The sequence below is a fragment of the Phacochoerus africanus genome, chromosome 4 (assembly GCF_016906955.1).
Source record: "Phacochoerus africanus isolate WHEZ1 chromosome 4, ROS_Pafr_v1, whole genome shotgun sequence".
NCBI lineage: Eukaryota > Metazoa > Chordata > Mammalia > Artiodactyla > Suidae > Phacochoerus > Phacochoerus africanus.
The window spans coordinates 97752254-97767706 of record NC_062547.1 but is presented as its reverse complement, the minus strand read 5'-3'; the positions used below and the strand labels follow the sequence as shown (position 1 = coordinate 97767706).

At 37.5% G+C, this 15453-nt stretch overlaps 1 protein-coding gene across 1 annotated transcript; it reads left to right on the top strand.

Annotated features, from left to right (window-relative positions):
• The first annotated feature begins 2059 nt into the window (after positions 1 to 2059).
• Positions 2060 to 15029, top strand: LYSMD3 (LysM domain containing 3). The gene is made up of 3 exons (XM_047778280.1): positions 2060 to 2197; positions 7172 to 7437; positions 12325 to 15029. The coding sequence occupies exons 2-3, from the start codon at positions 7183 to 7185 to the stop codon at positions 12988 to 12990; spliced, it is 921 nt and encodes a 306-aa protein (XP_047634236.1). The 5' UTR covers positions 2060 to 2197; positions 7172 to 7182; the 3' UTR covers positions 12991 to 15029.
• Positions 15030 to 15453: the final 424 nt, after the last annotated feature.

Below are 15453 nucleotides of genomic sequence, written 5' to 3'. Positions count from 1 at the left end.
TGACCCAGACGTATCCAATCTGTTACTGATGAACATTTAGAATATTTTCAGATTTTTGCCTATTACTGTAGTAAACATTCCTGAATATAATAGGTAAAGCTTATACATCTGTAAATTAATCCAAGGTAATTACTTAACAATGTAACAGTTCAGTCAATTGCATTTTTAACTTTGATATTTCCAAGTAATACTCCTAAACGGTTGCATCAATTTACACTCTATGGAAATATAATTTTTATTCTGGGGCAAACCACAAAAACTAAACGTTTAATGACACATTCCTAGAAACTGCAAAATGTTTTATCTACAGCTTTTTAACGAAAACTGTGTCAAATGTGACACTAAAAAACCCCTGAAAATCCTTGTGGCCCCGTTCGGTACTGGGGACATCCTTTTTGCAAACACAAAGTACGCAGTCCTACTGGCCAGCTTTTTGGAACTTGGCCAGAATTCATGGCTAACTGCTTCTTTTGTGTATTCTAATAATAAAATACAATTCTATTATTTTCTTTTTGTAAAAAAGTTCAATAACAGCACTTTGTTAAATGTAAGTAAGGATTCAAGAGCATGCACACATCACTGAGAAAGTATTTACACAAAGGAACAGGTAGCAGTCATGTAGAAAAGCTTGAAATTCTACTACTTGGGCTTTCACATGGATTCCATTGCCTATTGACATTAAAATAAGAAAAGTAACCCATATGCAGAAAGAAGGTTGTATTCACATTAACATTCATGAAGGCTGAGCAACCGAAGCCCTACACATCAAGTAGGGAATATATCCTTTGTCTACTGATGAGAAAATGTCTCAGTGATAAATGGTTACAGACAGGGGTGTCACAAGGGCAACAGCACACAGAACAGCTCCAACAAACTTAAAAAACATTTTTTTTCAAAGTCTTCTCCTGCAGTTCTTTTTGTAGCATTGGGGAGCGCAGTGCCTAGCCTCTCAAACAAGAAAAACATTGCAATGCAGAATTCCTAATTTTCACTGAGGCACTTCCCAGAAAACAGAAAACATACTCTTTGAAAATAATTCAAAACAAAGCTTCAAAGACTTCACAATGCATAAATTTTCAGACAGCCTGGAAAAGAAGTGCTCTGCACCCTGCCTGTTTGGGTCTAAAATGTATATTGTCATAAGACTACATGGTTATCAAAGTGCAAATTCTACTGGTCAACACTGGGAAACATCAGGCACATCATTAAAATCCTTTACACTCATTTACATAAATTCAAACACATTATCATACTCATTTAGAAAATTTCTGAGAAAAACCACATCTGAAGTCATTCTTTGGTCATTTAACAAATATGTCATTGACCCCAACAGTGAAGCGGGAGACTTTCAGTTCATTTTCAAAACAAAAAGAAGTTACAATTTATGGACAGCCTAGCCTCACTGAGAATAAGAAGCCCGAGAATCAGGGCTCAAGGGCAACTATTTCCCTGGGCCTAACTCTAGATGGCTCACTTTCCTCACCTAAAAACAAAAGGCTGAAACAACGGTCCTCCTTTCCCAAAGGTTTTTTTGTCTATATTGTCTCTTCTGCAGGAGTCTAGGGGATTCAGCATGAAGCATAAGGAGCACAGAACCAATCTAAAACAGGGAATGTCAATACTATGCTTTCGGGCGTCCTTCCCCACCCCACAGAAATTTCCAGATGCAGAGCAAGGTAGAATGTTCGATAAGTCCTTAGCACCTCCCCCTTCGACGTTTTCTTCTTTGCCAGAGCAGTGAGAACGAAAGGCAAAGGCGAAGCCTGCAGGTCTGCCGGGGTCGCGGGGTTAGCCCGCGGACTTGGCCGGGGAGCTATTACTGGGAGTGGAGGGGCGGGGCGGAGGGGAGTAGTCAGGGGCGGGGCTGGAGCTGGGACTCACCCACGGATTCCGGCGCCTGCGCGCTGGTGCAGGCCTGTGGTTGCGGAGACTTGGTTCTGGGCTCGCCCTTGCGCCCCCGCTCTCCCCCTTCTCCCAGTCCCTTCCCACCTCCGCCCACTTGACGCGATGACGCACGGCAGGTTTGCGGACGTGGCGGCGGCGCACGGAACGAAAGGCGGAGACGTTGGCCGCGGCAGCGGCAACGGTGGACCCGGGCAGCCGAAAACAGAACCTCGGCCATGAACTGTGCCGGGAGGGCAGTGGTGGTGGACCTGGTAGCGGTCTTTTCGTTGAGTCCCCCGTCCTAACGGGACAGGTAAAGATGGCCGGGAAAGGTGGTGGGTTTCACGGTTCCGGCCGGAGGCGTTGGGCCCCAGCTGCATGGTCAGTAGAGGCGGCGCGGTCCTCGGCCGCAGATGTGGCGGGGGTGGCTAGTTGGACTTGGACCGGGCCCGCTTGGACCCGGGCGTCCTCCGAGGCAGGGGAGACGTTTGAGACCAGCCCCACCGAACCCCCTTGTCACACTGTTGGGGAAACTAAGGCTCAGAGCAAGGATTCCTACCTGCCTGAATCCCGGAGCATTGCATTTCCCACATAAACACGCTGCATTTCTCCCACAACTTCGTGTTTGCGATGAATATTCGTTGAAGGCATCTCGTTCACATCGTCCAAGTGAGATGTTGTAACATAGAGATTTAATCCTTGCAGAGGATAACAGGGAAAGAAACAACTAGATGTGTGGAATGGAGGAGGAGGGAAGTTTTTGAAAATTGAATTGGCCCTAGCCGACACTGTCCCTGTGATACTGTCCCGGTGCTGAACTAGCTTGTGCCCTGTGGCCTTTTTATTGCTTCCTGCTTAGAGAATGTCAAAGTGAAATACCCAGCAGCAGTTGTGTTATATAGTACGAAGGCGTTTAGAAAATCATTTTCGGTTAGAGTGAGGTGATGAGTGCTTTAACACGGTGTCCATTTTAATAACTTTTTACTACCTCCTGTCATCTCCTTAGCCTGCGGGCTTGTCTCAGTTTTCTGAAGGGGCCGTTTGTGCTTTTTGCCCTGCCTGAAGAGAATTATGACAGGCGAAGAGAATTGAACCACATGACTAGTGTGTACTTTCTAAACTTTGTATAGTTGGCTCAGATAATTATTATATGCCTGGGCCGGAGTCTGGCTTTTCACTTGAATTAAGGACACAACCAATTCTTGATTACTTAGAAACAGAATACCTAGTTTATGCATTCTGCTGCCTTTCAGTCCAAGGGGAATGAAGAGATCGTGAGACAGATGACATCCTAGTCTTTAAATATTATTTAGCAGTATTTCTTGGAGAGACATTGATTATTTATAAAGCGATTTTGGGGCATTGCTCAGTGAACTGCATTTCAGCTGTTCCAGGAACAAATTATCAGAGAAAAAGTCTAAAGGGCAAGCATAACTGAGTCAGTGTAGTTAATGTGTATATTGCTGTATATTAATGGCTCTTTTTAAACTTTCTGAGAATGTGGAAACAATAAATTTTATCCCCAGAAATATATACATATGTATAAAATTTTGCCTAGGAATCCACAGGATTCATAGCCTCCCTTGATTAAAGACGGGATAGAAAAGACTGTTAAGTAAGTGGAAATAAAACTGTTAATCCATTTTAGGTAAAGGTGAAATATTTTCAACTTTTTTTGAGAACAAAATAAAAACAAAGCATCCTTAGTTTATTAAACGTTTAATTAGAATTAAACATATAATAAAAATTTTTAAATATTAATTTAAAAGTGTTAAAAGTTTAGTCTTTAAACTTGTTAGAGCCTTTAAAACTGTTTTTGACATGTAAAATATGGGTAGCTGTCTTTAGTTTGGTTGCTGTCCAGTTAGGAATCCCAGTTCATGGTAATAAATAATGTAGCTCTTGGGGCAACAGGTGAAATGATCTACTTAGTATATAGCTATTAGATATTTATGTTCTCTGAATAGAAACTATTGAGTTTTTAAACTGTTACAGTGTTGCCATAGAGCAGGGCCAGAAATTGGTTTTCAGGGAGTTCCTGCCTGGCTCAGTGGTTAATGAATCCTACTAGGAACCATGAGGTTGCAGGTTCAATCCCTGGCCTTGCTCAGTGGGTTAAGGATCTGTCATTGCCGTGAACTGTGGTGTAGGTTGCAGATGCGGCTTGGATCTGGTGCTGCTGTGGCGTGGGCCAGCAGCAACAGCTCCAGTTTGACCCCTAGCCTGGGAACCTCCATATGCTGCAGGTGCGGCCCTAAAAAGACAAAAAAAGAAAGAAATTTCTTTCAGGAGTTGGTTTTCAGGAGTTGGATCGATTATATGAAATAGTTGCCCGAATTTTACAGGTATGTTCCTACATAGAGAGTATGTAATCCGTTGTCATGTATATTACAAATTCACACTTTCGGAGTTGGTCTTTTCTAATTTTTTTTTCCTTTTCACTTGGTGCTTATCCATGGTATTAATATCAGAACTAAGTCCTTGGAGATGTCATTTTGTCTTGGCTTCCATGGCACAACATTTTCATGGTTTCCTCCTCCTTTGAACACTCCTTTTCTATCTTTGCAGGCTGATTTTCCTTTATCTAGTTACTAAATGTAGCAGTTCTTAAAGGATCTGTCTTGGACCCTCTTTTTTCTTCTGTGCTCTCTTTCTCAGTAAGCTTATGTATACAGCTTCAGTTTCCTCCTATGTACAAATGAGTCAGGAAATTTTATCTCTAAACCAGACCTTTCTGAATTTGACTATATAGCTCACTTGACTACTTGACATTCCTTTTGGTTGTCATAGAGGAATTTGTAGTTTCAGTCATTGACTTCCTGCTGACCACCAAGTTCTTCTTCCAGTGTTCCAAGTCTTAGAATGGCACCACCATTTACTCAGGGATGCAAACAAGAAATCTTGGTATGATCCGTAGCTAATTTCTTCTCTTCATATTTGAGCCACATTATTAAGCACTAAGTATTTTATCTCCCCAAATTCCTCTTACTACCTGTTTTCTTTCCATCTTTCACAATAATTGAAAACAGTCTCTCCTTTCTTGTGTGAGCAGTTAACATGAAGCTAAAACTGTGAATGTGGAATTAATTTTTTATGTTTTTGTTTTCGTTTTTTTTTTTTTTTTAGTCATTGACAGACTTCATAGGGGAGGGGAGGTCTGGTTCCCCCCTGGGATCCCATCCCCTTAAATAAAAAAGTACATAGAAAAGAAGGGATTTAGAAACTCTTGCACAATATCTATTTCCTGGACTCTCAGGGCTAGAAGTAGGTGATTAGTAGGTAGGCTGGAGGGGTGGAGGCAGCGCCCTTGCCACCTGTATGCCCACATTTCACTCTTAACATGAGGGTTGGATGAGATGCTCTGGGAAGGAAGAGGGAATCCCCAGGCTAGGACCAAGTTGGCAGGAGGAGCTATGGCATATAGCCACAGCTTCAGCAGTACTTGGCACCACAGTTGCAGGGTGTCTTTAAGCTGGCATCATCAGTGATAACTTGTAAGTCATAGGTGAGCTCCTCATCATGCAGGATGCAATAGTGCAGGGTACAGTGAAGATGATAAGGTGCTTATGGCCCTCTAGGTAGATGACTCCCAGAGAATAAGTTGGACTCACAGAAGTGGTTGATGAAGCAGGTGGCATTGACATGCATCTTGGCATACCCCATGTCAGAGCCATCCATTTGGAACATATAGCTCTTCCCATAGTAGAATTTCTTCTATTATTATGATTATTGTTATTATTTTGTCTTTTTTAGGCCTGCACTGGTGGCATATAGAGGTTTCCAAGCTAGGAATCGAATTGGAGCTGTAGCCTCTGGCCTACACCACAGTCACAGCAACATTCAGATCCGAGCTGCGTCTGTGACCTGCATCACAGGTCACGGCAAGGCCTGATCCTTAACCCACTGAGCGAGGCCAGGTATTGAACCTGCTTCCTCATGGGTACTAGTCAGATTCGTTTCTGCTGAGCCATGACTGGAACTCCGCCCACTTATTATTCAACAAGAATAGATTAGTTTGATGAACGTGAGTTGATAGTATACTTAGGTGAGCTCTCATCTCAAGTCAGTCTTTGAATGCCTTTCCTGAAGTAGGAATGAACATGGTGACTTCTAATCTGTTAATCTTTATGGACCGTAAACTGAGTTTCAGTAGTACTTTGGTAAATTCAAGCTTTGGTGAAAAGCTGCCAGGAATGAAAAGTCCTTGGTTGAGAGCAAAGTCATGACCTGTATAGAAGGCACTTACTGTACTGATTGTAAATACTGACGTCAGCATGACCCAGGGAAGGAGGTATGTGGTTCAAAAGATAGTTCAGGAGTTCCCATTGTGGCACAGTGACTTAAGAATCTGACTGCAATGGCTCTGGTCACTGCAGAGGTTTGATCCCCACCTGGCACAGGGAGTTAAAGGATCTGGTGTTGCCGCAGCTGCTGCGTAGGTCACAATACCTCCCTGGTCCAGGAACTTCCATATGCCTCAGATGCAGCCATAAAAGAAAACAACAACAACAGCACCCCCCCCCCCATACAAAAACAAAAGATAGTTAAATCCCCTGGAATTTAAAATGCAGAACAACACAGGAAAGTTTGAGTTTCATAAATGTGTTATGTGTACATAGAAAACATACTTTGCTTCCATCAGATCTATAAATTGTATATGTGATCACACTTTTTGAGACATAATACAAAATTATTTCTCTAGTTTCTTTAACATACTCAGAATAGGGAAATTTAATTTTTTGGAGGGAAAAATATAGCAATCTGCCCTTGTTAAAATGTAACCAGGAGTTCCCATTGTGGCTCAGTGGTAACCTGACTAATATCCATGAGGATGTGGGTTTGATCCCTGGCCCCCGTTCAGTGGGTTAAGGATCCGGTATTACTGCATGCTGTGGTATGGGTTGCAGATGGAGCTCAGAGTCCAAGCTGCTGTGGCTGTGGCATAAGCTGGCAGCTACAGCTCTGATTCAACCCCTAGCCTAGGAACTTCTGTATACCCTGGGTGTGGCACTAAAAAGACCCCCCCCCCCAAAAGTAATCATCTCCATGTTTTGTTATATATGGTCTATATGAATGGATTAGCTCTCCCTCCCATCTTATTTTCTGCATTGCCAAATATGTTCATTGTACTTCAGTAACTATAAAACTTGAACCTAAAATTTTAAATAACTAAAACCATTAAAAACAAAACAAAGCAAAAGATGAAGTGTCCTGAATATGATTCATGTAAATCAGTCAAATGAATCAGCTGCATTCCAAGGTTTTCTCTGCCTTCTTTCCCCCCCAGATTTTGACATTATGGCAGGGAGGCATCAGAATCGTAGTTATCCTCTTCCAGGAGTTCATTCAAGTGGTCAAGTACATGCATTTGGAAATTGTACAGACAGTGATATATTGGAGGAGGATGCTGAAGTGTATGAGCTTCGATCCAGAGGAAAAGAAAAAATCCGAAGAAGTACATCAAGAGATAGACTTGATGACATAATAGTGTTAACAAAAGATATACAGGAAGGAGACACTTTAAATGCAATAGCACTTCAGTACTGTTGTACGGTAAGTTTTAATTTGATTTTGCATAATATAGCCCCTAATGAATTATTTGTTCATAACACAAATTGAAATTCTGTGCCCTTTTAGCTTGTATTTTCCTCCCCCCTACCTCTTTTCTCATCTTTCCACAGAAATCTGTATCATGTTTGTGGATGTTAACTTTTAAAATTTTTATATGAATACTTGAATTCCTGTTTATTTCTAAATCATGATTCTATTTTTAGATTGCAAAACACTTAAATATAGTTTTTTACTTATTCGTTCAAGTTACAAGAGAATATAGAAATATATAAGGAAAAGTTTTTTCCTGACCCTATTTCCTGAGATAACGCCCTTTAGTGTATTTCTTTCCATACTTTTTTGGGGGGGAGGGGTGGGAAATATATGTGTGGTGATTTTTGTATTTTTTAAATTGGTTTATACTATACCTTTCACTCTGCAACTTGCCTTCGACTTTTTCATTTCTTAGTATATCATAGACATCCCTTATAGCCTTATAGATCTAACTCATTAGCTTATGTAGCTATATAATACACCATAGTATGGATGTACCATAATTAAGTTATTCTCTTACTTATGGATAGTCAGGATTTTCTCCATGTTTTGCACTGTGCAGTGAATGTCATCACAACTGTGTTTTTAAATGATGGTACCTTTATTCATGTGGAATAGATTTGCAAAAGTGGGGATTTATAGGTGAAGAGTATATATATATTTTTTAACTAGGTATTAAATTCTGTTTGAACCCATTTTATATCTGTTTTGTGTACATCTTGCATCCATAGCATGAAATCTGTTTTCATGTAAACATACTGATATGGAAACTGTTTACAACATTGGTTTTCAAACTTTTTATTCTCCTTCTCCCAAAAGAATTTTGAAATGTATGTTTGGTGTACCTCCTTGCACATTTTAAAGTGAACTTCTTAAATACTTCCTATCTTAAAATAGAAAGAATTTATCCACCTTGATTTATCCTTTCTAATTATTTTAAGATAGGAAGTATTTGAGAGTTAGTGTTTAAGTTCCAGAAGACAGTTAAAATACTCTTTAAATATATGCATGGAATCCTAAATACTACCAGGATTTGCTACCTGAAATCATTCATTTAAAATACATATAAATGAGCTTTTTTTAGTAGTATGAAATTTTATATCATTCCTTTTTCTCCTTAATTAATACTTTCATTCTACCCCTGAAATCTTTCAGTGTAAAATATTTTTATACTTGAAAACCTTTTATTGATTATCTGTTACATAGTTCTCTGCAGTAGAAATACACATATATATTTGTAAATATATATACATTAAATTTAATTTTAAAAAAGTTGCCTGTGACCATGAGGTTATATGTATTTTTATCTGAATAATTATTGCAATTATTCACTATTGATTAATTGATCTAAATAAATACATATTAAAAATTTTAATTCAAAATTTAAACAAAATAGTACTTTTTGAAATAAATCTCTTGATGAGGTAAGAAAAACTGGGTTTGGGGTGGGGAGGTTGTAACTTGTCCTCTAAGTCAACACCATGTATTGTTCAATCAGAAAGTATCTGATTCCATTCTTTAATGGAAATAAAATTGTGAGTGTGTGTTTGTAGAGAAATAAGACAACTGAGAAATAATTACAGAAGTTTGGTAATGAGAAGTAATCAAGATCTTAAAATTAGGGGCAAGGCTAAAAATATCAAGGTGGAGATCCAAGAAGAGTGTGGTCAGGTAGCTTTTTTAGAGAAGGACATTAGTTTTCTTTTAATGAACTTAGAAAGTTTCCTTCCTTCCTTCCTCCCTCCTTCCCTCCCTCCCCCCCCTTCCTTCCTTCCTTCCTTCCCTTCCTCCCTTCCTCCTGGCTGCACCTGCGTCATGCAGAAGTTTCTGGGCCAGGGATCAAATCTGAGGCACAGCAGCGACACCAAATCTTTAAGTGCTAGGCCACCAGGGAACTCCTAGAAAGTTTTCTTAGCAAAAAGGAAAAAGTAGGTCATATTTCCAATGAAGTGAAAAGGAGAAAGTATTTCAGGTATATATCAGTGATGTGGAGAAGATTTCAAGGAGGAAATAAATAAGGTGGACAACAGAGAAACTTTAGTGTTTCAGAAATGAATGACACAGACCAGGATAAAGTACTTTGAGATAGCTAAAGTTTGATCCATAGTATGAAGACATCATTGTAAGGTTTTAACAAGAACACTGCTTGGTTAAGGACTGGGTTTTATCACTGCTATGGCTTGTTGTCACTGCTGTGGCTCAGGTTCCATCCATGGCCTGGGAATTTCTGCATGCCACAGGTGCGGCAAAAAAAAAAAAAAAAAAAGAGGGCTGCAAAATGGGGAAGTTGCTGGTGAATTAAGGGGAATCCAAGAGAGAGGTTATTGAAAGATGATCCAATGAAGATGATCAGGGCTTAGGCTGACATTTATAATAAGGATAGAGAAGAAGATGATAGAAAATGTATTGGGGGGAAATCAGGGTGTATCTGCTGTTTACTTAATTAAAATGAAGAATGATAAAAGGCATTTAGCTTAATATTTGCAGAAAGATGGCAGTGGCCACAGTAGTGGGAAAATTGATAAAACAGAGTTAGAGAGTTAAGCAGTGCTCTCTTTTGACAGGGGCTAAACTAGCCCCCCCCCAAAAAAAGATTCATAAAAGGTGGAATTTTCATTTAAAAATATGGCAATTAGTGTTATATTCCACTTATAAATATTCAATCTTGGGAGTTATTGAAAACATGCCTGTTATAAAACAGTGGTAAGAGGAGTAAAAAGTCCAAGGTTGGAATCCTAAATGTAACCGAGGAAGTTAGAATTACGGAGAAAATATTATAGGGATATTTAGAGAGGTAACCTAGGTAGATACTAAACCTTGAACCCTGGTTCAGAAACTAGTTATTAGTCAAAATATATATTACCAAACAAAAAAGCCAAAGACTAGAGTCAGGTTTTGGGATTTGTTGATGAATCTTCATTTGCCTTGAGAAGAAGAGACTCAAGGTAATAAAATGACAAAGCACCCTTCATCATTACACTCTCATCTCCTTGTTATTCTTCAGGCCCCTCTCCCTTTAGCTCCCCACACATACACTTCAAAGGAATTGATTTTTCTAATAAGAGCTCTGATTTTTCATCAGACTTGATCAATAATATGCAGTTAATCCAGGCCACGGCTACCTCTTAAAAACTCTCTTGTTTGACAACCTTGATTCTGCAGGTTTCTGATTTTCCTACTATTAAAATTTTAAACCACTAGCATTTGCATAAGATGCTGTGTATCACTATTGTAAATGTTCTTTGGACATTTTAATACATTAATCTTTACAGCAACCTTATGTGGTAGGTAGTATTACTGTCATCTTACATATGTGAAACTGAATTGCAGAGAGGTTAAACTACTCTCCCCAAATCATACAGCTGGTAGTGTCAGGACCATGCTTCAAACCTAGATAGTCCATGCTTTTAACCAACATCATATAGTGCTTTCCTGGCCCTCTTTCTTAATCCTCTTTGTGGATTTCTCTTCCTCAGCATACCCCTCAAATGTTTGCATTCCTCGGGTCTTTCCTATGTGACTTTTTTCTGTCTTTTTCTACTGAATCTATCTACTCTTTTGACTTCAGTTACCTATTTTGCTGGTAATCCACAGATTTATATCTCTAGCCAAGATCATTTTTCTAATTTCAGACATCTGTAACTGCATTTTAGACGTCTTCCACTTTTATATTTCAAGCACCACGAAGTCAACATGTATGAAATCTGTATTCATTCTCTTTTATCCCTTCTCTAGTCTTCACATCTCAGAGAATGACAGCATTATCCACTGACTTGACCAAACCAGAAATCTAAGTTTTAGCCTAGACTCACATTACCTCTCTGACATCAATCAGATGATAAATGGTCAGGGCTTAGGTTACAGCAGTGATGGAAGTGATGAATGGAACTAATAAAGTAGTTGGAAAGTCTGGCATAGTAACTGGTAACCTGAGAAACACTCTCCTGCACCTTTACAATACAGACAGGTTGAAGACTGTATAAATATATACAAGGAAAGCTTATAAATAGGACTCATCTTGGGGGTAGTTAAATAATACATTTACCCTGAGAAGTCTGGGACTAAATGGCTTCAGAAGACAAGTGGAGACCAATTACCATATTTTTTCCATTCTATTCAATTTTTTTTTTTTTTTTTGCTTCACTCCTACCATGTGAAAGTTCCTGAGGCAGGGATCAAACCTATGCCACAGTAGCCACCCAAGCCACTGCAGTGACAATGCCAGAGCCTTAACCTACTGCACCGTAAGCAAACTCCTAAGATATATTTTTTAAACAGTTTTAACATTTTTGAAATTAGAATGATGGCATCTTCAGTATTTGGTGGGTTTTTTTTTTTTTTTAAATCTTGATACAAAAAAATAATGGTGCATCTTAGAGTTGATGGCATCTTGCTTTTGATAAAATATGGTAGTTTTAGTTGGGTAAATTGACATTTGCATGTACTCTAATTGCCAAATTGGAAGAAAGAACGTAAGTATCGTAATCCTTTCTTTCACAAATTGTTTACAAGCAGCAGAATCGTATTTGTGCATGACAAAGACAAATATCAAAAAGTCCTAGTAACTACTTAAATAGCCAGCATTAGTATTAATGATGTATGTGTAAGAGTGGAAAGTAATTGGTGATTTCTTAAGACTGGTAAATCAAGAGTGGTATAGAACTATTATTCACAAATAAAATCTCTCTGGGTGTGGTAACTTAATACTTCTAATAATAATTAAGTTCAATTTTAATTTTTCCCTCCAGAAGTAAGTGGGATGAATGAATATTACTACCTCTATTTTAAAATTTAGTTCAATGTTTTTTTTTGTTTTGTTTTTTGTTTTTTTAACAGGTAGCAGATATCAAGAGAGTTAACAATCTCATCAGTGATCAAGACTTTTTTGCCCTTAGGTCTATTAAAATTCCAGTAAAAAAGTTTAGTTCATTGACTGAAACACTTTATCCTCCAAAAGGGAGACAGGCTTCACGTCCTTCATCTGTTCATTACCTTCCAGAACAACAGGAACTTCAGTCTGCTAATGATTCTCTTTCTTCCAGTGAGTCAGCTGGTAGCTTTTTAAAAGAAGTAGACCGAGATATAGAACAAATAGTAAAATGCACAGACACCAAACGAGAGAACCTTAATGAGGTGGTGTCTGCCTTAACAACACAACAAGTACGTTTTGAACCTGATAACAAAAACATTCAACGTAAGGATCCTTACTATGGAGCAGACTGGGGAATAGGGTGGTGGACAGCTGTAGCGATAATGTTGATAGTAGGTATAATAACGCCAGTATTTTATTTACTATATTATGAAATTTTAGCCAAGGTGGATGTTAGTCACCATTCCACAGTGGATTCTTCACATTTGCATTCAGGAGTCACACCCCCATCGCAGCAGAGAGAAATGGAAAATGGAATTGCTCCAACGAAAGGAATACCCTTTGGTCCACAAGATGACCCTAAGCTGTATAGTCAAGATGCTCAGTTACCTGCTGCTCAACACAAAACATAGCAGTTAGCTCACAATTACAGTGTTAGCAATCACATGTGCATCTGGACTCTGGTCAATCAGTTATATTCAATAACCACTTCAAAGGCAGAAGTTAGGGAGATTGAAGATGCTTTGTTTTTCACCTTTTTTCTGTTTTTTTTGGAGCTGTTTAAATTGGATTGAACATAAAACCCTACTGTTGCTGCTTGTTGATACTGAAAGTAGTAAGTCTGTGTATCTGTTGTGTTGATACTTAAAGCAGAAATGAATTTTTGTGTCTAGGAAATTCTTGGAAAATGCATCATTTTTCTTCAGGGCTGGTTATGTTTAATTTTTAAGTAATTATTTTTGGTTTGAGGTTATTAATATTAAATTCATTAAGCAGAATAATGATAGCATCAGATGTCTGCAACTGAAGAAAATTTGTTTATTGTGAAGCATCAAATAGTTGCAAAAGAGTTGTTTGATTCTAAAATTATTTATGATAGCAGTTACTTAATATGCCATTTTGAAACTTTTAAAAAACACTTTTAGTATATATGGAATGAAAACATAGTAGAACAGAAATGGGAAAGAAAAGAAATGTATAATTCTGTAAAAGAGGCTGAGATATTATTGTTAAGCCCCCAAAATAATGATAGTGTTGGGAAGTTGCCGTTTGGTCCACTGAAACACTGGATTATATCAGGACTTAAGAGTAGTCTTTGTCTCTTAAAGAATGCTGCCTCTGCTTCTGTTTTTAAGGTGATTATATTTGCCTCTGATATTTTAAGCACTTTTGTTGTTTTTTGATGAAAAGTGTTGTACAGATTATCATTATTTAGGAAGTATCTCGTTATATACTGTGGTAAGTTGTTGCTGTGTTAATGTTACATGTAGTAACATGCCTTAATTACATTTAATGCCTTATATTATTATTCTGTGTAAGCTAATATAAATTTTAGAATTAAAACTAAGCATTATTTCAGATGGTCCAGTAGGAGTCATAACATAAGGTATATAAATTTGTCTCCACCTTCACTATCAAACACAAGTTAATGGGATCAAATCAGATTTTCACTGTCTGCCTCTGAGGTCTGTTGCAAAAAAGCAAGGGAAAAGAAACCTTTTGCCTTAGCAGTAACAGACAAATTGTTTTATTTATTGATCCCTTAACCTCTTTTTTCACAGAGAAAATGTTCAACTTAGGCCTTTTTTTCCCCTTAAATAGAGCATCAAATTGGGGAACAGAAGCAAAAGGTGTATGGATTGGTTGAAAGGGCTTAATGGTGCCTCTTTTTAAGATCTACTGTGAATCAGAATCTGGCTAAATAAGCTTTTGCATACTGATTCCGTCATTTGATTTTTTAAAAAGTATGTGTTTTTAAAATGTCGTCAAAATGATTCAGTATAAGCAAGATTTGGTAGAGTCTGGATTGCTTGTTTTGTCTATAATAAAGTATATACCTTAAGGTATGTAATACCACCTCATTTTCTGGGCATTATTTTCTAATTATTAATGATTCAGCTTTTTGACCAGTTGTTTTATATTTCAGACTTCAATCTTAATACAAAGTGGGGTGAAAAAAATTATTTGCTTAATGAGGCTTAATTTAATTTCAGAAAAAAACTATCATAGAACAAATAAGTCAAGCATTAAAGCCCTTGAATATATTAGAGGGCCTCAGTTAACCAAAAAGTATTAATATGGAAGTTGTAGCAAATGGATTTGAGTAACTCTTTTAGTTTAAGACTTAAAAATTGTTTTAACATGCCTTGGGCATCTTGAGAGAAGTATGATCTTCCTAATTTATGCTCAGTGTTAACTTGGTCAGTTTACATTTTGTTTAGCCTGCTGAAAATCAAGTTTTGGGGATGAAAATATGGATTGTTTTAGTGTTGAATAGCTATAGGTGTCCTTAGAAAAACTTTGTTTACATCAGACTGATGAAATAGAGTCAGCCATTCCTTTTTGCTAGTGGTACTTTGAAATTGATAAAGAGGTCTGATTTCCAAAATAAGTAACTTTTCAAATAATGATGTGTACTATATACTTGTTGATTAAAAAACATTTCTGTCTTGCAGAGTGTCCTATTCCTTGAAGGAATAACATATCCTTATGATACAATCAGGCATTTTCTTTGTCCATACATTTGAATTATACATTTTTATCTTAATCAAATATAATTTGAATTATATATAATTCAATATACGTTCTACATATAGAATTCTATATGTTATAATATAGAATTCTAATTCTTAAGTGTCATTTATAAAAGAAAAAAAATTTCCAAAGCATGTAATGGTATAGAATAATTTTAGCTTTTAAAAAGTACTAAGTAATGTATCAAAATTTGTAGCAAACGCAGATTACTTTGTAAAACTTAATAAAACAAAAAAGTTATTTGATACTGTAGCTTTTGTGTTGAAACCTCAATTGAATTTACTTTGAGGCTTTACATTAAAAGATACACACATATGCTGATATAAAAGTAACAAGTTGTG

What these genes read in the sequence shown, in the direction of transcription:
- LYSMD3 (XM_047778280.1), top strand. Translation starts at nt 7,183, where the DNA reads ATGGCAGGGAGGCATCAGAATCGTAGTTATCCTCTTCCAGGAGTTCAT. An exon ending in CACTTCAGTACTGTTGTACG is followed by an intron (nt 7,438 to 12,324) that starts GTAAGTTTTAAT and finishes TTTTTTTAACAG; the next exon opens with GTAGCAGATATCAAGAGAGT.